General features: G+C 49.0%; 2 protein-coding genes across 2 annotated transcripts; both read right to left on the bottom strand.

The window, feature by feature from the left end:
- Nucleotides 1–15,152: 15,152 nt before the first annotated feature.
- On the bottom strand, nucleotides 15,153–15,557 carry LOC136525469 (pEARLI1-like lipid transfer protein 2). Its single transcript, XM_066518443.1, has one exon. The coding sequence runs from the start codon at nucleotides 15,555–15,557 to the stop codon at nucleotides 15,153–15,155; it is 405 nt and encodes a 134-aa protein (XP_066374540.1).
- Nucleotides 15,558–17,218: 1,661 nt separating this feature from the next.
- On the bottom strand, nucleotides 17,219–26,484 carry LOC136528101 (DExH-box ATP-dependent RNA helicase DExH9-like). The gene is made up of 14 exons (XM_066521000.1): nucleotides 26,054–26,484; nucleotides 25,355–25,555; nucleotides 25,055–25,273; nucleotides 24,551–24,889; nucleotides 24,330–24,434; nucleotides 23,999–24,109; nucleotides 21,600–21,850; nucleotides 21,108–21,231; nucleotides 20,192–20,468; nucleotides 19,332–19,477; nucleotides 19,088–19,237; nucleotides 18,783–19,015; nucleotides 17,971–18,235; nucleotides 17,219–17,867 (listed from the first exon to the last, which is right to left on the bottom strand). Exons 1-14 carry the CDS (start codon nucleotides 26,357–26,359, stop codon nucleotides 17,589–17,591), a joined length of 3,006 nt encoding a protein of 1,001 aa, XP_066377097.1. The 5' UTR covers nucleotides 26,360–26,484; the 3' UTR covers nucleotides 17,219–17,588.
- Nucleotides 26,485–26,684: the final 200 nt, after the last annotated feature.

Below are 26,684 nucleotides of genomic sequence, written 5' to 3'. Positions count from 1 at the left end.
GCCGACCGGCCAACTCCATGTTGGTCGCCATGGCTGATCACGCGGGCACGTAGCCCTAGCAGAACCCTTCGGGACATTTCCACGAGCTCATGGAGAGCCCATGCACCAATCACGACTACCCCGTCAAACACCTCTACAAGGACTGCCAGCTCCTCAAGCGCCTTCTATGGCAGGCCGGTAGGCTAAAGGAAGAAAAAGGCGAAAAAGCAGCGACCGAGAAAGGGGGCATAGCGGGCAAGGATCTAGACGACTGAAGGTTGAAGTGATCCGACCAGACGCCTACTGACTGAAGGACAACAACGACGACATTCTCTCCGAACGCTTGGAACAGCTATGTCGTTTTTCTTCTCCTAAGTTTCAGTCCTACCATTGTTTACTTAGTGTATGCTCCTATAAAAGCACCCCGACCGAACACTTTTTAGCCCAGGGCGCTCGAGGGCTCCACTAGGGGACACTACTGCCTCTCTGTTTTGTTTACTATCATATGGTGAAATTCCTTCCTACCCGATCAAAAGGGGAGTTCGTTCCTTTAATTTGCCTTACATAGTTTTGCTTTAAAACATTTCGACCGATCGCACCCCACCTTTTCCTATGGTTACGAGTAGCTGAGCCTCACGGGCCATGCCCCGGGATCTCAAGGTTGTAGCCTACGGGACAAACGGGTAGGTACGAGAAAGAAAGAATAAAAAACAAAATTATGCTAAGGAAAAACTAAGGAACAAAAGGGAACAAGCTTCCCCGAACGGAGTGACTCCATCACAGAAAACGAAACCAACTATAGTCATTAAGCACATAGGAACATTTACACAGGGGCTCCTCCATGAACTTAAACTTTTTACGTTCACTAAACTACTTATATTTTACAAGCTATTGGGCCAGCTCGGCGACATCTGCTGTCGGTGCGACCGACGAAGGCATGGGCTGCTCACTCCTCGGCAGCACGACATTTGGCTCGGTCGAAGCCGGGGCGATGTCCACCTCCGACCTAGGCTCCATGCCATCCGCAGGCTGGGCAACGTCCTCCCCACACATGCTTCTAGCCATGTCTTCACGGCGGACGTCCATCACCCACTGAGCAGAGACTTGCTCTACCACCAACATAACCACTACAGATAGTAGCGAAGCCTAGGTTCGGATGATGCATCCCCATCGAAGTCAACACCCCCGATACTCCGTAGAACAGCCCGCTCGTGATAAGATCTCGGACCGCATCCGGGACCTCCGCCAGCTGGATGGCGGGCGCGCTAGTACTTGGCGCCGGCCCAAAGACCTCCGAGACGATGAGCTGGGCAACATTGTGGATCTGGTCAAGTTCCCCCTCGAGAGCACGTCGCTCTTCACGGGACTTGGCTAGCTCTTTTGCATTTCGGCTGAAAGTCACCTTGATCGTCTCCAGGTCCTGCTCCAGCGTCTTCACCCTTCTGCCTAGCTCTGAAAGAAAGGCGACAAGCTCAGAAATAGGCTGAAGGAAAAAACCAACACGACGAAAAATAGAAAAAGGTACGTACCGATGCGGAAGTTCTCAAGGGTGGAGAATTCCTCTATCTACAGGGCCACCTACTCGCGCAGCCAGGCGCTCGCCTCCACCGTCCCCATCACCCGGCCCCGAAGCGCGAGCACTTCCTGGTCTGCCTCTGACCGGGCCTTCCGCTCTGACTCCAGGGTTTTCTGCTCCGACTCCAGGGCTTTCCACGCCAACTCCAGGGCGTTTCACTCCGACGCCAAGGTACTTCGCTCCAACTCAAGGGTCTCCAGGGATTTCTAGAGCGCCACCTTGGTGTCTGCCAGGGATGTCCACAACTCTGCCTCGGTCTCCGCCTAATGGGCCTTCGCTGCCTCAAGCCCCCGCTCAGCGGTGGTCGCCTGCTCTGCTGCACGCTTCCCCTCCACCCGCGCTATGGTCACCTTGGCCACCCAGTCCTAGGACTCGCGGCGAGCGGACTCTAGCTAATGCTCAAGCTCAGCCATCCGGGCGTGCTCCATTTGGAGGAAGCAGGACTTACGGGACGACATCCCCTTCAGACTCTATGAAAAACAAGCATGCTAAGGCAACCAACAAAAGTTTAGAGGTCAAGGACAAGTACAGGAAACTCACCTCCACGGCAAGCTGTAGGTCGACCTTGACTAACTGCTGAGCAGACTTAACCCGCTCCTAGATGTCTGCGAGCTTTGCGGACAGGTTGGCGAGTTCAGACACCGCAGCATGTCCTTGCTCCCCAAGGATGTCCTAGAGCTAACCCTCCTACAAATCTCGAAGCATGATATGCACCTTTGTCGGGTCCTTAGGGCAGTGCTACTCTAGGTCACCCTCCGACAGCCCACCAGAGGGCCCCGCCTCAGACCGAACCACTCCCAGCTCTCGCAACGACGCTGGTGGCTTAGCCACGACTTCCGCCTCGTCGTCAGATGGGATATCCACCACCTTGGGTGCATGGGCCGCCACCAGGCATTCTGACTCCATCCCGGCCACGTCTCCCTCCGGCGCTTTTGGCTCCAACCACAAGGATGAGCTGTGCAACTCCCCGACCGATGAGGCAGGAAGCTTGGTCTCCCTCTCCTCTTCCGCAGTGGCTGGTGGAGGAGGGGCCATGAGAGTTACCTCCGATGAGACCTCCGCTATCAGCACCGAGATCACCACCAATGCCACCGCCGCCGCTACCACCGTACCAACAACCGACCTAGGGGCACCACCCCCAGAAGGGAAGGACTCGCCGCCGCCGCATGATTCCCCCCACCGCTCGCCACGAAATGCTGTAGGGTGGGCCTCCAAGCCTCCTGCATGGGAGTTGGGGTGATGCTCAATCCCGTCATCGCCCGGCCACTGACAAAAAGGGCAGGTAAGTCAAACTCCAAAAAGACTCAACAACAAAAGATCTAAAAGAAACAAAGGAAAATGTACTGGGAGGTGAGCAGTATGACTCTGAAGGCAAGACCTGATGACGACGGGCCTGCAGGACAAGGACTGCTCCCGGGCTACGACCCACGCCCCCACACTTTAGCTGGGGGCGGAGTCGCCCCAACCGGCTCCTACCCGGCCTGTGGGTCACCACGACCCTTGGCTTGGGACTTCTCGACCGGAGCAGCGGGCGGGGCCTCCTCTAGCTGTGAGTCGCGTGACGCACGGGTGCCAATCCGCTCCTCGGACCACCCAGCTTGCTCGATCGCGTCCACGGCAGGCGAGGCTTCCTCCGGCTATGAGTCGCGCATTGGCACCAGTCCCGGCGACACACAAGTGCCAGTTCGCTCCTCGGACCACCCGTTTTGCTCGGCCGCATTCGCGGTAGGCGGCGACGGGACCGGCGATGCCACCAAGGGGCACGGTGATCGTGTCCGCTTTGCCTCCTGTTCACCGATGGCGTCCGCGCTCGCCGCACACTTCCTCGGTGCGGGAACCACCGTGCGCCGCTCCGCCTCCTGCTCATCACCAGCTGACGTCGCCGTAGGGTCGTGACGCTCCACTGAGGTCACAACGACCTCCCGACTCTCCTCCTCCTCAGAGAAAACCATTTCATCCACATCCATGGGATCCTCTGACGCGAGCTTGGACTCAACATCACTCCTACTTTCCCCGGCCTTCACGCGCGTAGGTGATCTCCTGCTCCTTCTCTTGCTTCCATCAAAACTCCCTGGTTCTCTTCTTCCTCCTGGCATTCGTCGCCTCCTTCTGGGCAACCTGCCGGGCCATGCCCTCCGGTCCCTTGGGATGGTGCGGCCAGGACTTGTAAACTCCAAGCCCCTATGGAACGGGTGGCCCAAAATCAAAAAAAGGAAAAGCAGAGGAAGAAGCACAGACGAAATAAAAGGGAGCATACCAGTCTGGACATGATCACAGAGTTGAAAGGTGCGGGCTTCCCTTCGACCCTCTCTTTGGGCTTCAGTTGCAGCACCTGGCCAAGGTGACTCCAGACCACGTCGTCCGGCAGCTCCTTGGGCGACACATGGTCTGGGTCCGATGGGCCGCTGTACATCCACATTGGTCGCATCCTCTCTGCCAACGGCGCAACCCGGCGGCGATAGAGGGTGTGAAACACCCGCACCCCATCAAGACCGCACCGTACAATCTTCTGGAGCTCCTCCTCGATGACCCCCACCTTCTTCTTCTCTTTACGGGCACAACCCCATGACCAACTGTCTTGCTTCTCCGGCCTCCCGTCGGTGAACGCTGGGAACGGCGCCTTCATCGGATTCTTGATGTAAAACCACTCCCCATGGCACCCCCGGTTGGAGTCACAGGGGATGTACGCGGGATACGAGCCTCCCGCTCTCGGCTTCCTCTGCAGGGCAAAACCTCCCACCGGTGCGATCTCGGCCAGATTCCCCACCGTCAAGGCTCTCCTAGAGAACAGCCGCCAGAAGAAGTCCGCGTGCAGATCCATCCCGAGGAAAGCCTCGCAGATGGTGACAAAGCCGGCGATGTGCAGCACCCCCGTCGGATTAAGGTGCTGTAGCTCCAGACCCCACTCATTGAGGAGCTCGTGCAGGAACCAGTGCGCGGGGTATCCTAACCCGCGCTCATGGAAGGTGAGAAAGGACACCACCTCGTCAGGACGAGGTTGCGGGAACTCCCTCCCAAGAGCCCTCTAGTGTGCCACCTCCTTCGGCGGCAGGAACCCCTTCACGACGAAGGCCTTCAACACCGACTCCCTCATGGTGGATGACCTCCAGTCTGACATTTTGCACCGAGATCGCAAAAGGATTTGTGAGTTTCTTTTTTCTCCCTCGCTCTCTCCCCTTTCTTTCCTAGAAACCATCGCGACTCTCAAGAAACACTCTCGGCGAGAAGGAAGAGAAAAGGGGGCGGCAGATGAGGAATAGGCGAAAGAACGGAGCAAAAACCTTCTCCACCTCCTACTTAAGGAAAAGGGTATAGCAGTTAGGGGAGGGCACGCCGATTAGGAAAGGCAAAATGGCGGAACAAAAAACCCCCTCTCTTTCCCATTTAATGCAGATGAGACGCGCCCTAACCAATGAGACGTGCCCTACCCAACGGAATGACTCCTAATCAGACAGGATGTGGCCTGGGTATGTTCCACCACTACCGCACACTAGCCACTACCGCACGCTGGGCATGAGAACCAAAGCACCATCGCACGCAGGCGGCCCTCCGCTTCCCTAGGCGGGACTTGGAAAAACCCAAAATGGGATCTCCGCCGGGAGAGACCATTAGGTTCCCTAAAAGCCGATCGAACGGCTCAGAAAATACACCGAGAGATAGGTAGGGAGCGAAGGAATGCCCCATGTAGGCCATGTTGACTCCATCACGAACGACGAGCACGGGTCCCGGTCGGACATTTCTGACTAGAGCTTTCCAAATCCCATCACTCGAGTCATCAAGGTAACACTACCAAACCCCCTCTATTTTTTATAATCATTTAATACATCCATATGCACATTCATTCCATACGCCCGTGCCTTCTAGACGATTCGGGCCCTGAACTGCCCAGGGGCTCGGGAACTAAGCACCGCACGTGCAGCGAAATGCATCATAACGGTCCGTGTTGCGTCACGAAGCGGCAGTTGCCTCATTTGACATGAGCAACAATAGAGCCAGGGGAGAAAAACACAGATGAGCCCCATGCGGCCCATAGAATCTCCATCGAGGGGAGGCCATTAGGCCACCCAGGTTGGTCTCTGAAATGACCTAGGCATCTATCGAGTTGTAGGTAAAGGAGCAGTGGAATGACACGAGGGCTGAAAGCTCTAGTTTGGTTTTGGTGAATTGATGAAACCCTAAGTGCTAACCTAGTTTATCAAGTGATCATGAGATAGGTAGCACATTCCAAGTGATGAAGCAAATGAAGATCATGACATGAAGATGGCGATGCCATGGTGATGATCAAGTGCTTCAACTTGGAAAGAAGAGAGAGAAAAATAAAAAGCTCAAGGCAAAGGTATAAATAGTAGGAGCTATTTTGTTTTGGTGATCAAGACACTTAGAGAGTGTGATCACATTTAGGTTTGATAGCCGTACTATTAAGAGGGGTGAAACTCATATCGAAATACGGTTATCAAAGTGCCACTAGATGCTCTAACTCATTGCATATGCATTTAGGATCTAGTGGAGTGCTAACACCATTGAAAATGTTTTGTGAAAATATGCTAACACATGTGCACAAGGTGATACACTTGATGGTTGGCACATTTAAGCAAGGGTGAAGAAGTTAGAGGTGAAAAGGAGTTAGTCTTGCTGGTCACTAAGTGACCGGACACTGGTCTCAGAGGGACCGGCGTGTCCGGTCAAGTGTGGCAGCGTAGACGCCAGCGTCGGTCATCGACCGGACGCTAGGTCTTGGACTGACTGGACGCTGAGGTCTAGCGTCCGGTCCTGTTTTCGGGCAGCATAGAAGAAAGTCACTGTGAGACCGGACGCTGGCAGGGTCCGGTCAAGCATGACCGGACGCGTCCGGTCGAAGAAATTTGTTTCTGGAACCTTACTGGAAACGACCGGACGCTGGAGGCTGAGTGTCCGGTCAGTTTGTACGCTGTGTCTGGTCAACAGATGACCGTTGAGATCGGGAGAACAACATTCAAAGAGAGGGGACATGTGGCGTGTATCGCATGACCGGACGCTGAGGGCCAGCGTCCGGTCACCCCGCGTTGTGACCAGTGAAGGGGTACAACGGCTCTATTTCGTGGGGGGCTTCTATTTAAGCCCCATGGCCGGTTGAAGCTCATATCTTTGGCCATTTTCATTGACATAGCAACCTTATGAGCTTAGCCAAAGCCCTCCCACTCATCTTCATCAGTGATTCATCATCTTTGTGAGATTGGGAGTGAATCCAAGTGCATTGCTTGAGTGTTTGCATCTAAAGGCACTTGGTGTTCGTGTTTCGCTGTGGGATTCGCTTGTTACTCTTGGTGGTTGCCGCCACCTAGATGGCTTGGAGCAGCGAGGATCGTTGAGCGGAGGGTGGTGATTGTCTCCGGCTCCGATCGTGGTGATTGTGAGGGGTTCTTGACCTTTCCCCGGTGGAGAGCCAAAAGATACTCTAGTGGATTGCTCATGGCTTGTGTGATCCTCATCTTGTGTTGGTTGTGCGGCACCCTATTGAGGGTTTGGTGTGTGAAGCCAATTAGCGCGTGAACCTCTAAGTGAGTGAATCGCCACAACGAGGACTAGCTTGCCGGCAAGCAAGTGAACCTCGGTAAAAAAATCATTGTGTTCATCATTGATTCCGAGGTGATTGGTCTTCATTGTTATTCATCCTTGTGATTGATTGGATCCTTCATCTACACGGTGGTATAACTATTTTACTTACTCTCTTTACCTTACCGCAAACTAGTTGTCAAGCTCTTTAATGTAGCTAGTTATGAGAGCTTAATTGCTTGGTTGGTGTGGCTCTTTAGTTAGCTTTTGAGAGCACACTAACTTAGGGTAGTGTCATCGCTATTGTGTGGATAGATATTATCTAAACTAGAATTGTGGTAGGTGGCTTGCATTTTGAGTAGGCTAGCACAACACTTGCTTCGTCTCATAATTGTCTAACCCTTTTGTTAAGTGTTGTTGTAGAAATTTTTATTAGGCTATTCACCCCCCCCCCCCCCCTCTAGCCATTAGGACCTTTCAAGGGCTATGCCAACCCTGTCACGAACGACGGACCCGGATTCCACTCGATCATACCCGTTAGCAAACTCACCGAGCGCGTCACTCGAACCCAAGCGATCGGGACAAGCGACAAAACTCAGCCCCTCCGGTTGTGAGGAACCGAGGATGGGGTAACACACACAACTCAAACCAACCTCTACTAAAGCCCAACGGGGCTCGGGGGCTCAAGACACAAAACGCCTGGGTCTGCGACCCTGAACTCGCCCCATCAGGATCCACGACTCCAACTTGCCCGATCCCACGACGCGCACCGACGCCAGGATCAGCGAGCTCCGTCTCGCCCGATCCCTAAACTAATTAACTAACTGCCTCGGCTGCGTGGGCTGCACCGACACCAGGATCCGTGAGCACCGCCTTGCCGCCTCGCCCGATCCCTAAACTAACGAACCAACTGCCTCGGCTGCGCGGGCGGCACCGACGCCAGGATCTGCGAGCACCGCCTTGCCGCCTCGTCCGATCCCTAAACTAACTAACTACCTCGGTTGCACGGGCTGCACCGACGCCAGGATCAGCGAGCACCGCCTTGCCGCCTCGCCCGATCCCTAAACTAACTAACTAACTGCCTCAGCTGCGCGGGCTACACCGACGCCATGATCCATGAGCACTGCCTTGCCGCCTCGCCCAATCCCAAAAAATAACTGCCTCAGCTGCGCGGACTGCACCGAGGCCAGGATCCACGACTCCCACTCGACCGATCCCACGGCACACACCGACGCTAGGATCCATGAGCTCTACCTCGTCTGATCCCTAAGACTAACTGCCACGCCCGGTCCCACGGCGCGCACCGACGCCAGGACCCACAAGCTCCGTCTCGCCCAATCCCTCGAAACTAACCACCTCGGCTGCGCAACAACGCCTTGGTCGACGACTCCGTCTCGACTGAAAACACACACACACGCCCGCTAAACAAACACCCCCTAGACGGTTCTACCCGAACCACCCGGGGGCTCGAGGGCTACACCTGCAGGTGCGCTCGAGCGCACCCGCCGACGAAATGAAAACCTCCCCCGCTGGCAACACGGAAAACCCCCCTGACAGTTCTGCCTGAACCACCCAGGGGCTCGGGGGCTCCTGTCAGGTTCATAAACCTATGGTCCCTCGTGGACCGTCTTCCCCACAAAGGCTCGGCCCAAGCAGACAGCACACAACTCATGCGCCGGCCCAAGTGTCTAAAACAACAGGCCAGAAGGGCGGTCCAGTCACCGACCGGAAGGTCAGGCCGAGGAGGAACAACGCCCACTTGTCGACTCCAGCCCACCTCTCCGACCGGAGCGCTCACTTCGGTCTACGACGCCTCCGGACGGTCTCTCCGACCGAAAGGCCTGGCAAAGCACTACCTTCGACTTTGACCCCACGTCTTCGACCGGGGTATGCAAAGACCCTGCTCACTGCTCTTCTTCGACTAGCGCAACCAGAGCCGACTGGGACCAACCGACCGGGGACGCCCGCCCGGAAGGGACCAGGGAACGAACGGAGAAAGCAAGGCAAGGCGCTCAAATCAAACCATGATACCAGGGACCGTACCCTGTCACCTACAGGAACAGTACTCTACAACCACCCTGACACAAATAGTATTGTAGGCGCCGATATTTTTGTCTATAGTATTGTGGGCGTCGTTAACTCTCATACGGTAAGGCCCCCCACATGTCTCTGGGCATCGACAGTGTTGTGGGCGTCGGGATTTACCGTACCAAGTGAACATGGTTAAACTCCTCACGTGCCTCTGGACATCAACAGTATATGCAGGTGCCGACATCTGCCATACCTGAAACAAGACGACATAACCTCCCACATACAACCGACATCCAACAGTGTTGTGGGCGCCTACCATTCTTCTGTACCCACTGGCGTGGGCAACAAGACTTAGAAGCATACGAACTCTCTCCCTCTCACTTGTAAGGTCATCCTCTTCATCTATAAAAGGGGATGCGCTCTCTCCCAAGAGACTAAGTTGATTCAAGTTTATACAAGTTAATCCAGATCGATCAAGTTCACTAGCTCACAACCACAGAACCGCCAGATTCGGATCTCAAGCACACGCTTGAACACTTAGCTCATAGAGGAGCTCCTGTCGCTCTCGGCCCTTCCGACCGGAGCCGACCGGACCTCTCGTGCACCCCATCTCTCTCTTTCTCGTTTGTAACCCCACTGTAAACTTCGAGCACCTGGGCTCAGGAATAAAGTCACCGACCAACTCAAACTGGACGTAGGGCACGTTGCCTGAACCAGTATAAACCCTGTGTCATTGATTGTTAGGCCACCTCCGATCACAACGTACGATAAAATTACAAATATTTACTTGTTGGTCACTTTCTGCACCGACAAATATATCATCAAAGAACACAATAACACAGCGTCTAAGTACTGGAGACAACGTGCTCCTGATAAGTACCTGGTGCTCCTGATAACCCAAACGGCACCACTTTGAACTCATAATGGCCTGCGTGGGTTGAGAAAGCTGTCTTGAACTCTTCGCTGGGCTGTAAGCGAATCTGATGATACCCTGAATGCAGGTCCAGAATAGAAAACCAAGACGGCTGCCCGAGTTCATCCACTAGCTGATCAAAGATCGGAATGGGATAGACAGATTTGACTGTGAGAGCGTTAAGGTACCGGTAGTCAACACAGAATCGTCAGGTACCATCCTTCTTGCGCACCAAAAGAACAGGAGAAGAAAATGGTAAAGTGCTGGGCTGAATCAAACCTTGAGCTAGCATGGCTTGCACTTGTTTCTCGATCTCATCTTTGAGGCTAGGAGGATAGCGGTAAGCCCGCACATTGACCGGAGTGGCACCACTGATCAGCGGTATTGCATGATCACAAGCTCTTTTGGGCGGCAAGGCATTGAGAATGGTAAACACTGATGGAAATCTGCCGGCACAGATTCTGCTTGGACTGATTCTGACTGCTGCTCTACAGACAGTAACTGAAAGACTATGTCATCCTCGGAATCAGCAGAGATACCCCGGAGGAGGATGTGTTCACCTTGATAGGGTAGAGACAACCATTTAGCTTTCCAATGTATCTGCATTGGGCTGTAAAGTTCCAGCCAGTCCATTCCCAGGATAAGATCATAAGAGTCTAATTGTAAGATGCGCAAATCATGCTGAAAAGTGTAGTCACCCAGAGAAAACTCACAGCCCAGAATGGCAGAAGTGCAGCGCAAAAGCTAGCCATTAGCAACTTTGACAGAAGCTGACATAGGTTCCCTTGGCATCTGAGGAAAAGAATTAGCCACAGATGTTGCGAGAAAGGAAACTGAACTTCCAGAATCCACCAAAATAACAATGTTCTTTCCTTGTATGCTGCCATTGAACCGGATAGTACGGTGACTCTGAGAACCCATTCTTGCATCATGAGAAAGTGCCAAAAGCAACTGCTCAGTAGGTTCGTCGGCCAACTCAATTGAGTCATCGATACTGAGTAAGTCCCAAATTTCCTGTATGGCGTGTAACTGAATAGTTGCAGCACATTTGTGACCACGCACCCATTTTTCTGCACAGCGCTCACACAGACCTCGTGCCCGCCTGTAAGAGCGCAGAGTGGGGAGCTTGTCTTCTTGTGTTGGCACAGCCACCTTGTCTTCACCCGGCTTCTCAGCGACTGGTGCACGATGCTGTGGTACAACATTCCTGAAGTTGCCCCGGAATCCAGGTTTGTTCCCATCAGGCTTGCGAGCCGAATCAGTGACCTCTTCCTGCAATAACGCCAGAGAATACGCAGTATCGAGGCTAGATGGACGTTGCAAAGTAATCACAGCACGAATGTCATCCCGTAACCCATCCACAAAACGAGTAATGTAGTAATGATAATCAGGACGGGGCTGATAATAAGCTATGAGCTGATCGAACCATTCCACATAATCGGTAACGGTGGATGTCTGGCCGATGTGAAACATTTGGCGAACTAATCTGTCACGCTGATCGCACCCGAAACGATCGTGGAGGAGTTGTCAAAAATCGGGCCAAGGGAGACGATCCAGGGTGGTCTAGTGAACTGATCCACCGTCCCGCGGCACCACACGAAAACGCATGCGCGCGACGCGAACCCAGATAGGTTTAGGAACGTGGTACATGTCAAAGTAATCCTCAGCCTGAACTATCCATAACTTGGGAGCTTCACCCTCAAAGGTTGGGAAATCAAACTTAGGTAATCGGCCAGTGTTTGGACTTTGGATGGGTGGTGTCAGGTTCAGGCTCAAGTAAGTGACCATCATGAACAACATTCTGATTGGGAGGAATAACTGGGTTGGAAATTGTGTTGGTACCGTTGGCCGGGCAATGGAATTGGGAAGACGTATCCCCAATTCCATCCACCCGTGTAGTCAGTTCGACGCGGTGCCCGCTGGGCCGAGCAGCCATGAAGCCGGTAGGTGGGCGGGACAGCTTTTACAGATTCCTATCCGTGCATCGATCTCACCATGCAGCGCGCGGTGGCAACTGGCCTTTGCTCAAGGACATGATCAGCCAGAACCAGCGCCTGCTAGTCTTTCACATCAAAGAAATCCAAGGAAGCAAGCATATTCTATGAGCGTGGAACAAGACTACGTTGTGGAAAACCAATGTAAGGTTTCATTCAGTACATGCCCTGGTTCAATGGCCTGCAGAGTTTTATTTTTTATTTTTTTCGTCCCTTGACTCTTTTGTTGACCAGATTTTTTCTCTTTATATTATAATACATACAGATGGAAAATGATGGTACGGACATGGTAGCACGGAAATGCCCCAATCGCGCAGAGTCTCCGGCCATGGATTCCAAAAGCCAGTCGCTTGTTCTGATGAACTTCTTCACGACGTACTAACCCGAGTCAGACTGGTGGTGTCTGCGGAAATAATCCAGCGCCACTCGTTGGCATGCTGAAAACACAGTAAGTTGTGGGTCAAAACACAAAATATTACTACTCCTGTATAAATACATGGGAAACTGCTTCTCCTTCCCTGCGCTTCCTTTCCCCTCATAATCCCTCTGCTAATCCCACCCTCGCCTCGAGAGCCATGGCCGCCGCCGACGACGACGACCAGCTGCACCCGTGGGCAGAGCACGAGACGATGGTTTTCCAACAGCCTGCTCAAGATCGCGCACAGTCTTCCACGGAGTCGTCTCAGAGTATGGCAGGAGATCTCAAGTTTCTCAAACGTTTTGAATTACATGCTCACCTGCGTCTATTTTTGATAGGCAGCGGCACAATCACATAATCCAGCGGAGCGAGGAAGAGTGCAAATCTCATTTCAATAGCATGGTTCCTTCACTGGTACGTTTGAGTGCCACCAATGCCTTCATTTTGGTTGTCGCCACAACGTCTTGCCGGCGGAGGAATGGTTCGACGATGCCATCTCCTTTGTCCCTGCCTCTCAAACCCCATCGCTTCTAGCTAGCTATAGCTCATCAATCATGTTCGTGTCAGGTCTAGAGATGGATTGGAGTTTAGGTTGGGGAAAAGCAACAACTAAGGGACCGAGGCGGCAAGAACCACTACTACACAAATGATTTTGCGTGACACCCCAAAAACATAACCGTGGCGGACAAAATGGATGTCCGCCACGGTTAATGCCCGCGATTTACCGTGGCGGGCATTTTTTATTTACCGCGGCGAGCATTTTTGTCCGCCACGGTAAATCAATTTACCGTGGCGGACGACCTTATATGTCCGCCACGGAAAATATGGTATTTTCTAAAGCGGACGTATAAGGACGTCCGCCACGGTAAATCTATTTACCGTGGCGGACGTCCTATGAGGCCCGCCTCGATTAAGGCCGAGGCCCATATGGCCCAGCGAAAGCCCAACATCAAGTCCGAGTATAAAACCCAACACTTAGGGTTTCAGCTCCCACCACCCCCCCCCCCCCCCCCCCCCCCCCCCCCCCGCGAGGCCGCACGCCACTCTTCGCGAGGCCGCGACCCGCGCGCCATGCGCTCCTCCCCCCGCGACGCGCTCCCTCCCCCCCCCCCTCTCTCTCTAGTCTCTCCCCTCCGCCGGCGCGCCGCAACAGCAGGCCAGCGAGCCCTCCCTTGCCCCCCTCCGCCGGCGCGCCCCCTTGCCTCCCTCCGCCGACACTTCGTCTCCATGGTGGCATGGTGGCCGTGGTGGTGCGAGGGCAGCTGGATCTTGTGGAGGGCTGCCAAATCCAGGAGGATGGCAGCTGGATCTGGCGGATCCTGGCCAGATTCGGTGGAGGGCGACGCGGGCGCGAGGCGGCTCCCCCGGCGACGCGGGCGCGAGGCAGCTCCCCCGGGCGTGGGGCAACGCGGGCGCGAGGCGGCTCCCCCGGGTGTGAGGCGGCCCTCTTCCTCAACTTCGGCCGGCGTGCGCCCCTCCTCGCGGCGGCGGTGGCCCGCTCCCCGCCACCACACCTCCAGATGCGGCGGCAGGCGGACGGATCCGTCGGTGGCGAGCTCGTGGAGGCCGGATTGGCGGCGGCTGGATCCGTGGATCTGGCGGCGGCGGCGACCTCCACCATGGCGGCGCGATCCAGATCCAGCCGAGCCCATATCCAGGCCCGGTGTGGGTTTTTTTTTCTTTTTTTTTTTGTTTATTTTCATCAATTAACCACGGCGGGCATATCTCGCCCGCCGCGGTTAATCTCCCATTTACCATGGCCTCTGGAGCGCGGCGGACGGCTTTGCCCGCCGCGCAAAACCTAAAACGCCCGCCGCGGATAAGATTTGTGTAGTAGTGAACAGAGGAAGGTTGAATTCAGTTAGGGCTTGTTCGATCGGTTGTTTCGGATTCATGGCCTGGAATTATTCCTAGCTGGAATGATTGTGTATTTTGTATGAGAGATAACAATTCATCAGCTGGATTGGTTCCCGCCTCCATTCCGGAATAACCTTAGGGGGAAACGGTTTCTGTTCTTCGATGCCGTTACAATGAAGCTTCCTGCTTTTTCTACGCCCCTGGCTGTTCTCCAGCATGCATGGTCGGCCAAGGAGTACTTCCCCGTTAGTCCCCTGTCTGCTCTTCAGCATTCATCGATGACGATATGATCATTAGGTAAAGAGGCCGGCTGAGTGGTGAGAATAAAACGGGAGGGAGATCCTCGAGGTCCCCATTCTAAGAAATATTGACGTAGATGATGCAACTAGTGTGTCTATATATATATATATATATATATATATATATATATATATATATATATATATATATATATATATATATATAGCCCTGTTGGTTTGACTCATAAGCCATGACTAAAAGTATCGTTGGCTGATTTGGTGTGAGAAAAAAATATTGTTCGTTGGCTAAAAAAATACGGCTTATAAGCCAAACGAACACGACGTGTGTGTATATATATATATATAAGTTGTCGTTAGTTTCGTTGTGAGACACGAGCATATATATTTGGTAGCTAATATTAAAGACATATACATATATAACGACGACGTACATACTAGGTAGCTAGCTAGATCATGCAGCACGTACACACAGACACAGTGATGAATTATTCATGCATGCATGCACGACCCTATAAGTCGATCGGTAGGCAGCTGAAAGTGCGCGCACCAGCTGGCCACCAACAAATTAAGGCGCGCGGCCGGCCTAGTACTACTAGGCGCATTTGAATCCGGCTGGCACACGGCGGCCGCAGTAGTTGACGAGGAGGGAGAGGTCGACGGCGACGTCGAGGTTGACGCCGAGGATGTTGGCGTTGATGGCGAGGCAGACGCAGACGGCGGCGTCCAGGTCGACCAGGCCGGAGATGAGGGAGCAGCAGGGCTCCTTGGGCGGGCCGCCCACCACCGCGTGGATCAGCCCGTCCAGCACGTCGGCGCACACGCCCAGCTTCACCGCGTTCACCGGGCACTTGCCGTCCGGGATCGGGCACGGGTGACCGCCGCACGCCGCCGCCGGCGCCACGCCCGACGACAGAATTATTAGCAGCAAGGCGCACAGCACCACCGGCGGTACCGCGGTGGTGGTCACGCTGCTGGAAGAACTGGACCGCCTCGCCATTGTTGCTGTTGTGTTAATTGCTACGATACGAGCTAGTGATGATGATACGATGGCTTTTGATCGATCGATCGAGTTGTGCTGATGTGCGATTGATGATCACCATGGAGACTTGGGAGGGTATTTATACCCAAGGATTTTTGGAGGTTACTTCTTGTTGTCAAGCTTTATATATATATATATATATATATATATATATATATATATATATATATATATATATATATATATATATAGAACGCGTATATATACGTATATATGCAATGCAATAATACCTAACTGCTAGCTGGTGCTAGCTCAAGTTGTTCATCGTAGTGCCAAATTTCTTAGATATGTGCACAGCATGCACTGTATATACTAGGCTTGCGTTTGATCTAACCATTTCTATCTAGCTAGCTAATCATATATGTATGTGTCGTCTACTGCGTACGTACGACATAGCAAGATACTACAATATGTATGCAGCCGGCCGGCAGGTAGACGTACGTATATCGCTCGTGTGCATCCATCTTGCAGCCGCTGTTTCGCGGATTTTGTGGTCAAGAGATGACTACGCTATCGATTAAATTGAACAGATAGATTGCGCAGAATAAGACACAGATAAAATCAAAGTTATTGTGTAAACATATAGTACGTAGTTAATAAGATCACATGCATGAGCATTCAGTTGCCCCACTTGCCCTACTGTAGAATATACATCCATTGTCAATTATTTGCTCACCACTTGCGTTAATGTTAGTGCTTATTAATTAGCCTAGCTTGTCGTAAACGGAAAAACAGCATGCCGAAATTCATTTTCTTTCATTGGCCGCCCATGATGTGTCTTAAGCTCAAAACCTGTTTGCGCCTTAACAAATTTATTGCATCCATTCTTTTCTAAGCATTTAAAAAAATCGTCATTTAAAAGTATTATAATCATGGAAATACAAGCGAAGCACACGTTACAAATGAGAATATTTGAAAGTGGCAAACAATTTTATTATTTTCTTTTATATTTCTAAACATCTACTCCCTCTGAGTCGCCAAATAAATCAACTTCTAGAGTTCTCTTAAGTTAAACATTTTCAAATTTAACAAAATTTATTGAGAAAAAAACATCAATACTCGTGACATTAAATTAGTACCATGAAATATATTTTTATAGTGCTTATTTGGTGTCGTAAATATTGATGATCTTTTATATAAAATACAGTTCAACTTAAAAGGAATTGACTTAAGACAACCCTATCAAAGGGAGTATGAAATAGTAACCTCTCTGGTTTAAGTGTAGAAGGGAGCTCAACGAAGTAGGCCTAGCTAGCCGACTAGGCATATCTGTTCATCATGAATGCATGCATGCGTCCAGCAAACTATCGCAGGTCAAAATGTAATCCCGGATGTATCAACAAGTGGTCATGCGGCAACCGGCCGGTTATATATCACACTAGCTATCTATCACCTGACCTGGCTGATGACCAGTTCCAAGCGATCCTCGTTCGTTTTCCATCTCCATGCCAAATATACAAACAAAAATGCTATCTTGACAAGAACGTTCAAACGGTTGCCCGTGACCCTCAGCCGGCCAATAACATCCAAACGAGTAAGACAACTATTATTCTAAGTTTCCGTCCAGGGACATCTCCATCGACCGACTTTGAATTGCACTTACAATACAACACAAGCACTATCTCTTACACTGTTATACTCCACAAATACATGATAATGCAATCCGGTACATTTGTAATTTTGAATACAGATTTGCATCCCTGGACTATTCCTAACAAATAATTAGCTATTTATCGTACATGCCAAGGTAGTTACCGTGAGTTTGTTGAATTTCTGCCAGAATTGTATTGCTTCCTACAAAATTCTTGACCTTCAAATAGACCCTACACGGTTAACCCTAACAAAACTTTCACTGCCACATCACTGCTAACAGCAAATCAGGCAGCTTCATCATGCCACAACAGCACTCAACAAGAACAGCAAATTAAGAGTGCTTTAATCCCCTATGAGCTTTTGACCTAGCCCCTGACACAGCCATACATCAAGACATTACAAGTACAAAGATGCTGCAAACACTATGTCCCTCTTGATCTTGTTGACTGCCTCCTCGAGTTTTGCTTCTAACTCGGTTTCCCCAATGGACTTGGATGCCAGAATCAGCTGCTGCAGAACCTCCTCCAGCCTCCTGATGGACCTGATCAAGCTTCCTTCAAACACTTGGGTCATCTCCATGATTTGGTAGAACTTTGACCCTCTGGCCCATGAATACACCGCTTCCATTATGTCAGGTCGGAAAGAATTCACAAAACTTTCCACATCAATTTGGATCTATCATCGTCAACAAAAGAAACAAAATACGAGGTTTCAGCATCATGATCCCATTCGTACATGAGGTAGCAATTTGATATGATGGTTCGGTAGCATTAACTACCTTGCATTCAAGCTGAAGGTTAGCAACCCTTCTTGCTGTCTCCTGCAGCTGGTGGAAGAGCAAATCAAGCTCCTCTCTTGGCTTCGGGGCATCCTGGAGCTTCTCCTGCCAAACAAAGCAAGAAAGCAGTGCCACCATCTGCTCTACTGTAGCATCCTTCAGAGCACCACTAAACATAAGCTCCGTCAATGTAAGCTCATCAGCTGAACTTATCTCACAGGCCACTTTGCCCTTCACTTCCACAACATCATCACTCGTAACATATCTGAAATAAAGATGTCTCTTCTTAAGAAATTGGAAGCTTGGTAGGATTATCTGATATACATAATATTTTTTTCCAAATTCACACGGAAACCAGCAGCATGGTATCTTACAGAAGCAACATCAAGCGTATGCACCTAAATTTTACCCAGAAGATTTGGTTATGAGGACACAAACAAGAACACATGATAAAATTATCTTTCAAATTGACAGTGAGATTTTTAGAACTCAATACAGAACAGACAAAAATTCCTATTTTATTTAAAATCAAACCAAATTTGACACGACAGTGCAAGATGCTTCTAATTTGGCCAAAATATCCTACTAGTTATGTGCTGTGTCTGTCTTTTCACATCCAAATATCAGATGCCCATGTAGTATATGCTTCTACACACAAAAAAATTGCATTCACAGCAGCAATTTTGTTGACAGAAATATTATACTTTTAGCAGATCAAGGATTATATATGTAAGTAGGGCACTTCATCTTAAAGTTACAAAATCAGCAAAATCTGAAAAAGAATCATTTTATGTCAGAAAAAAATGCAATACCCCAGCCTGCGAAGAACACGTTTCCGGGCCTTGAGTTCATCCTTGAAAGCTAAAGCTGTGGAAGACCGCATTGTTTTCTTTATGGACTTTATTTTGGCTGATAGTTCTTGCTTAGCATGAAAGACTTTCAGCTTTTGCTGGATATGTGGAGAGTTACGGATATTGTGCTTCTCAAACAAGCTCTCCAGAGCTTCTATTCGTCTGGTAGCTTTCCGAAATGATTTCGATTGTACCTAAAAAGAATAGGTTTTATTAGAAAAACATAAACAGAGGAAATCTAACAACATGCCTAAGCATTTTCTTACTTTCATATCTTCTTCTGGATCCAATAGAGGCACCCCATCTTTAGCAAACCTTGAAAGGACTTCTTCAACTTTCCTCAAGGTGTTTTCTCGAGCTTCTACAGGCAAAAGATCCTTAGGTATGTACATCCGTATGCTGCTTAGTCCATCAATCTGTTTTATTTAGTTGGACCCCGTCATTAGCAAAGGGGCAGCTTAGCAAGGAGATAAAATGATCAGAAGTGGTGAAATGTGCAAAGTAAATAACCTGTGAAAGTGGCAATGAAACTACAACTGGTTCTCCACGCGCTTTCAGAGGAACAACCTTCATTGTTTTCTTACCATTGTTGTCCTTAGTTACAGAACATCTGGTAAGGACATCAACCGTGTAATCAGAATCCTCAGGTCTCCTATCTGCAAGAGCAAAACCAAAGTAAGGTGAACAGCTACTTTTCCATTTCAACAGTGACTTTTAAAGACATAGATGAATAACATCACTAATCTGACTGTTTCAGGAATTAAAACCAGGTGTACTTGCAGCAAGTGGTTGACATTTGGAGATGCACAAAATCCACTCCATAAAAGAGAGGTCCTAACATACAGTTACAGTCTAAAAACCACCAAACATTCTGCAATTCAAGCTGATGAAGCTATGCTCCTATTTAGATCAGATTGTCAAGAAAGGTAAAACTATATCTGTACATTTTTCAGGATAAGTAAAGTCCCTCTCATTTGAGATCAGAATGGTTTCTCAGTCCTATGTGTAACTCTGAAGCTCAGCTGCCGGTCAATTCATCATCAAAGCTAGAGACCTAGACAAACTGACAAGGGTACCCATGCCACAATTGGCAAAACTCATGGACATGAGCAGATCATAGGACAACCATGAATGAACCTAGATTATCAGAAAAACATAGCAGTGAACAGTGAGAAGGAATATATGCTGCTTAAGCCTGAATCCCTTCCCAATCCACCACAAAACATATAACAACATGAATCCTGTCATGGAATGCATTACCAAACAAGTTGTAGGTAAATCATTCTGTATTTATTCTAAACAAATATACAAAATAGAAAATCATATTAGAGGAATAGATTGAAATGAGATTAACGTTTTAACTTATGTACCTTCACCATGGGATTTCACTTTTTCAAAGTTTATTATAATTCCCCATGTGACATTTTCATCAATAGAAAAGTTAGCTGGCTCATCTGTACTATATTCAATGCGGACAAGCCTTCCAGGTTGCAAGAAAGGCAGAACATGTTTTGGAGAGAGGACAATATCATGGACATCCTTCTTTAAACTCCTGTGCTGCTGTAAGAGATCATAATAATCCTTCAAGCTCTCCTCTTCCTCAATGACCATGGAATTTCTCTCTGATTCCAGTTCCTTTATTTGCTTCTGCACAAAATTCAAACAGGGTGCTATTGTAAGTTCCAAGAAATGCTTTAGGTGGGGTTTCTGTGTGTGTGTTTTTAATAAAAGTCCCTATGGTGACCAAAAGGCAATAATATAGGTGCCAACATTCAGTCCATCAGGCTACCAGCACAAATTATTAATCTGGCTTGTAATGGTCCAAAAGTGATCTTAGTGCATAGGTGCATCTCTGAAGCACTCTGGAATGTATCAAATAATGTTCTTTTTTTTTAACACGAAACATCATACATAGGGAAAAACTAAACCACAGTGGGGTGGGAAGGGATATTTTAAACTTTGGAGAAAGGATGGCCTGTTTTTGGCCTTTATACAAAGTATAACAATCAACTTTACTGCCCAAGTGATTATTCCCTTAACACACTTGCTAAACTACAACCTAAAGGGCCCATTAAAATAAGTTCGCAGAAACATATGAAGTGTGAACTGTGGCGCAGGTACAGGAAAACAGTGTAATATTATAAGTTTCAATGGGCACCGAGTTAATGAATGGATGAATTATGTGGTTCATAGCTGTCAAGGATAAAGGTGTAATGTATGTCAGATGACCACGAAAAACACTTAGGAGCATACGTAAAATTCTCCATTTCAAAGAAAAGCAAATACCTCAAGATCAGGGAGAGAACGATCAGCCTGAAATTGATAAAATGAATGCCGGAGGAGCTTTTCTGGATCCCCATCCTCAGATCGCATTTGATTTAACAGCATGTTGTAGCTCAGATGAAAGGCACTAACAAACAGAAAGGTAGTTGTGTGAGCGCATGCAGAACAGAAGATAATTCCACGCATAAAAGCGACAATAAACATATTGACGCAAAAGAATGAAACAGAGGGCAGATCTGAATTTGAGCATTGGTATGCTAACTCGATATTTTAAGGGTGCAAGGAATAGGCATAACACAAATGACTAGCATTATCTGCAGAATATAAGAACAATGTTAACCAAGAACATTATCGCACTGGGAGGATTTGTCCATCTCAGTCTTAATCTTGTGTTCCGGATTTCTTTCATGCATACCACTCAACCAAACTGGATTAAGTTGTTAAAGCTTCTTTGTTCTAAATGTGCCAGAAAAGCCAGGATTCCATGATACTGACCTGTTCAAACTATCAGCACTTCCTTTCAGCATCATTTTGGCAGTTGAAGGCTCCATTTTCTCATCCACCATCAGTATACAGATACCACGCTGATCAATACCTCGACGACCAGCACGGCCACTCATTTGGATGTACTCTCCACTCGACAACCATCTGAATCGGTCTCCGTCAAATTTTCGCACATTGGTAAACACAACAGTCTTTGCAGGCATGTTCAAACCAATACTGAATGTTTCTGTGGCAAACAAACACTATAACACCATGTTTTAATCTCAGCAAGAAATAAAAAGGCACAACACACAGCATAGTCTTAAGAAAGATAGAAAGAAAGCATATATAAAATGCTCAGTGGAAGCGCAGCATCATTAGGGAGAATATGTATAATAGAACATGTGAACGCATTTCTCAAGGTATAAAGACAGTCCATGACATTAGTCAGAGATGAGAACCACTCTGATCTAAAAATAACTAAATAAAATAGTTTATTAAATCTGTTATTTCAGACCTCGTGCCCTCCCTCCCACACTCTCTATTTAAATTTGAAGTGCAATTGAACATAGAAGCCTAGAATCACCCAAAATCTGATCTATCCATTTCATGTTTCACATTGAATTGGTCTCTTCATATGGAACTAAAATACAGTAGCAACAAGCAGAATCTACTCTATAATAGGAATCAAGAAATACAGCCTAACCTTTTGATGCACGAAATTCTTGCTTGATGTATGTTAGCATAGGCGCCTGATAGGGCTGTTATGGGCCTGGTGTTAAGGCCCATGCGGCTAGTGCCTTAGGGGTTAAGTTAGATTGATAAGGCAAGGATCACCGTTGATTGGGTGTTTCTATAAACCCTCCGGATCCTTGCCTATATTTATATATTGTACCCTGTACTCTTGATAATCAATCTATCAATCCCGAGACATATTTGCTCTCATGGTATCTGACGCCTAGGTCAGGGGACCTCTCTTCCGCTGCCTCCGCACCGCCGACACTCCGTCGCGCGCGTCCACCCTCCCCCGCGCCGGCTTCTCTTTGCCGTTCTGCACCCTCCCCTGCACCATGTTGACGACATTGTCCTCACGGCTTCATCATCAGACCTTCTTCGGCAGATCATCTCAGCACTTCAGCGAGAATTCGCCATGAAAGATCTTGGTGAACTACATCACTTCCTCGGCATGCATGTTCAGCGAAGTGGTGATGGACTCTTGCTCTCACAGCGACAGTACATGCTGGATATCCTCGATCGCGCCGGAATGGCTGAGTGCAAGCCATGCTCTACTCCAGTGGACACCAATCCTAAGGTTGCTGCCGCTGAGGGGGCCCCTGTGTCTGATGCTACCGACTTCCGCAGTCTTGCTGGAGCCCTTCAGTACTTGACATTCACCCGCCCAGACATTGCATATGCCGTTCAGCAGGTCTGTCTTCACATGCACGACCCTCGGGAGCCTCACCTCGCTGCTCTGAAGCGGATTCTTCGCTATGTTCGGGGCACACTCCACCTCGGTCTCCTGCTGCGACCTTCCACTTCGACTGATCTTGTCGTCTACACCGATGCTGATTGGGCTGGTTGTCCAGACACTCGCAAGTCCACCTCGGGCTATGCAGTGTTCCTTGGTGACAATCTTGTTTTTTGGTCCTCCAAGCGCCAGAACACAGTATCAAGATCAAGTGTTGAAGCTGAATATCGCGCGGTGGCTAACGGAGTTGCAGAGGCAACTTGGCTACGCCAGCTTCTCCTAGAGTTGCATGCCCCTCTTCGGTGCGCCACACTGGTGTACTGCGACAACATCAGTGTCGTCTACATGACCTCCAACCCAGTGCAACATCAGCGCACCAAGCACATCGAGATTGATCTTCACTTCGTCCGGGAGCGAGTCGCCATTGGTGACCTTCGTGTTCTGCATGTTCCCACCTCTTCGCAATATGCAGACATCTTCACCAAGGGGCTGCCTACCTCAGTGTTCACGGAGTTCAGGTCCAGTCTAAACGTGCAGAGTGGCTGACGATTCGACTGTGGGGGCGTGTTAGCATAGGCGCCTGATAGGGCTGTTATGGGCCTGGTGTTAAGGCCCATGCGGCTAGTGCCTTAGGGGTTAAGTTAGATTGATAAGGCAAGGATCACCGTTGATTGGGTGTTTCTATAAACCCTCCGGATCCTTGCCTATATTTATATATTGTACCCTGTACTCTTGATAATCAATCTATCAATCCCGAGACATATTTGCTCTCAATGTAAAGTGCAAAATGTATATAAGAAGTTATGAACATCTATGTCTTACTATCATTGCTCCAAATAAAAAGTTATGTATGAGTGTTCAAATACCACTAGCAATAAGCTACTTATGAGGCTAAGAAATAACAGGAACTTGAGGCATCATGAGATTCATAAAATGTGCTAACCTTAATGAGACCCTCCTGGAAGAGTATCTCAATGACTTCCTTTAAAATGGGCAACAGACCAGAATGATGCACGCCAATGCCGCGTTTCAGTAAGGGGAGCATGTTTGAAACCTGTGTATCGAAAGCTACAGTGGCTCAGTTTTAAGATAAATTATCAACCCATAGCATTGCCTACCAGTACTGCTACTGGTTCGTATATTACAAATAGAAATGTATACCGCTGTAGATAGCTTAAAAAACATAAAACTGCAATCTCAGTAATATCTACAGTGCTAAATTCCATTGTGTTAGTTGCTTGAGATCAGAAACTGATACATAAATGAGAACTTGCCTGAGGAAGCTTTTTATCATCATCAGAAAGCATATCCATAGCACTCCAAAAAATTGTTTCGATGTTTGCCTTCTCATCATCCTCATTCAAGTCCATCTTAGCCATCTATCACAATGAAAGATAGTCAAAATCAACTGAATTAACTCAATTTCTTTTTCCTACAGACCACAGAATTTTCCAGTTCACTAAATTGACTAATAATAATCTACAAAAGAGCATACCTGCATAGCAAGAAATTCACATTCCCTTTTGCTAAAGCTGAAAAGTATTACAGGATCATATTGGCGCTGAATTATCATTTTCACCATCTTGAATATGTCGCTTTCCTCACTAGATTTCCCTGCCATGATAACTTTCTGCCACTTCCCGTTTTCCTTCTTCTTGGCACTGTCGCTAGCAGGGACAAGGGCATTCAATGCTTTCTGAAAACTGTCCTCTCTGAACTTGCCCTTCTCATCCACTACAAGGTATAATCCATCCCCTCCAGAAGGAAATACATAGTGCTGAAGAGGCGTAGGTCTATAGTCAGTGTAAACTATATGACAGGGTTGCTTATGTACCTGAAAAATAGAATAACCTCCATTATTAACAAAATGGCATATGTTCTTAAAGCATATGTGGATGCTTGACCATGTCTATAGACGCCTTGTAACAAGTACATGAGTTCAAAGCCAAAACCATGGCAATAGAGACATGGAGACAAATAGGCAACCTTGGGAACAGACCTTAGCTACCCAATCAGCAAACTCCTTGGCATTAGGTACAGTCGCTGAGAGGAAGACAAAGCGTGAGTTCTTGGGAGCCATCACTATACTCTCCTCCCAAACCACTCCCCTCTCTCTATCCCGCATGTAATGCACCTCATCAAATATAATCCAAGCAACTTCCCTCATGACCTCAGATCCCTTGTATTGCATGCTCCGCCAAATTTCTGTAGTCATGACCTGCAAAGTCAGGGCTTGCTTTTAAGCTCCAAGCATAAATATACAAGCAATTGAAAGAGTAGTGAGGACAGGAGGTAGTACCAGACAAGAGGCATTAGGCTCAATTGTGACATCCCCTGTCATGAGACCAACATCAGAGAACTCTTCTTTGAACTCTCTGTACTTTTGGTTGCTCAGTGCCTTGATTGGAGATGTATAGATGACCCGCTGCTGGTTGAGCAAAGACATTGCTATTGCATACAACGCGACCACTGTCTTTCCGGCAGACGTATGAGCTGAAACCTGGGAATCCCCAAAAGGGAAGTAGAGAAAGATTTTTTATAAGTGACAAACAACTTAGCTGATGAAAGGAGAACTGATTTGACCATATATACAGAAGCACAAAGCATGATTGTTTAGCAAGAAATAGTTGGACTACGAGGCGTGGTCTGATTATCATACAGCTCGTACAATAGGAGGAACTGTGAATTACAGAATTTACTATCAGCATTCAGCAACCATGGATGCTAATTGGCCATCAGCAATAGACGGATCAATAAAAGCCCAATGAGAGGCACGTTTTTACGCAGTAGTAATGATAGGTATTTTAAAAAGTTAAACCTGAGAAGCTAAAATGGTAGCCTTCCTTTAGTGGACCTAATTTGAGGAGGTTGCTACCTAATCCTATCCAGAGGGGTCATTTGAATTGAACTAAAAAAGATACTAATTTGACACATGCACCGAGCTGGGTGGTCAAACGAAATGCACTGAGACAAGAAAAACTTGGAGACGATATGGTACCATAACGGATTCGCCATTGTCGAGGCAGCGTATGGCCTCGGACTGGAAGGGGTCGAGCTGGAAGGGGAACTTCTTTGCAGGCTCAGAGGCGTCAGCGCCGCCGGCAATGGCGCGGGACGTAGAGGCGGACGCATCGTAGCCCTCGGGGTAGGAGACGTCGTGCACGCAGGCGACTGGTTCCGCGGCCGCGAGGGTGGTGGAGGCGGGAGGCTCCGGGGTGGCGGCGGCAGCGCGCGGCGCCTTGAGAGGAGAGGCCTGCTCGGCGGCTCCGGGGCCGTCCGGGGCCTTGCGCTTGAGAGTGTCCATGGCGACGGCGTATGCGGTGGCGGCGGCGGCGACCGGGAGCTCTAGGGTTTAATGAGGCCTGCTCGGCGGCTCCGGGGCCGTCGCGCGCGAGAAGGAGCGGGGGATGTCCCGTGTGACTGCAAGCTGGACCCACCTGTCTGTAGTCCTCTAAGGTTGCTTTACATACAGCAAGGAGGTCGCTTCTGTCCGTAGAAAACGCATTTCCGTCGTAAAGAAGGCGGCACGACAAATTTACTTCCTCAAGTTTGGTCTGAAGTTTGACAAAACTAATGAATATAGACCAAACTATGTTAGTCGATTAACATGTAACCAGAAAAACAAGAGA

Source organism: Miscanthus floridulus, chromosome 19, assembly GCF_019320115.1.
Source record: "Miscanthus floridulus cultivar M001 chromosome 19, ASM1932011v1, whole genome shotgun sequence".
NCBI lineage: Eukaryota > Viridiplantae > Streptophyta > Magnoliopsida > Poales > Poaceae > Miscanthus > Miscanthus floridulus.
The sequence above is the reverse complement of the archived record's forward strand: the minus strand, read 5'-3'. Positions and strand labels throughout refer to the sequence as shown.

What these genes read in the sequence shown, in the direction of transcription:
- LOC136525469 (XM_066518443.1), bottom strand. Translation starts at nt 15,557, where the DNA reads ATGGCGAGGCGGTCCAGTTCTTCCAGCAGCGTGACCACCACCGCGGTA.
- LOC136528101 (XM_066521000.1), bottom strand. Translation starts at nt 26,359, where the DNA reads ATGGACACTCTCAAGCGCAAGGCCCCGGACGGCCCCGGAGCCGCCGAG. An exon ending in ACAATGGCGAATCCGTTATG is followed by an intron (nt 25,556 to 26,053) that starts GTACCATATCGT and finishes GGGGATTCCCAG; the next exon opens with GTTTCAGCTCATACGTCTGC. An exon ending in ATGATAAAAAGCTTCCTCAG is followed by an intron (nt 24,110 to 24,329) that starts GCAAGTTCTCAT and finishes TTCGATACACAG; the next exon opens with GTTTCAAACATGCTCCCCTT.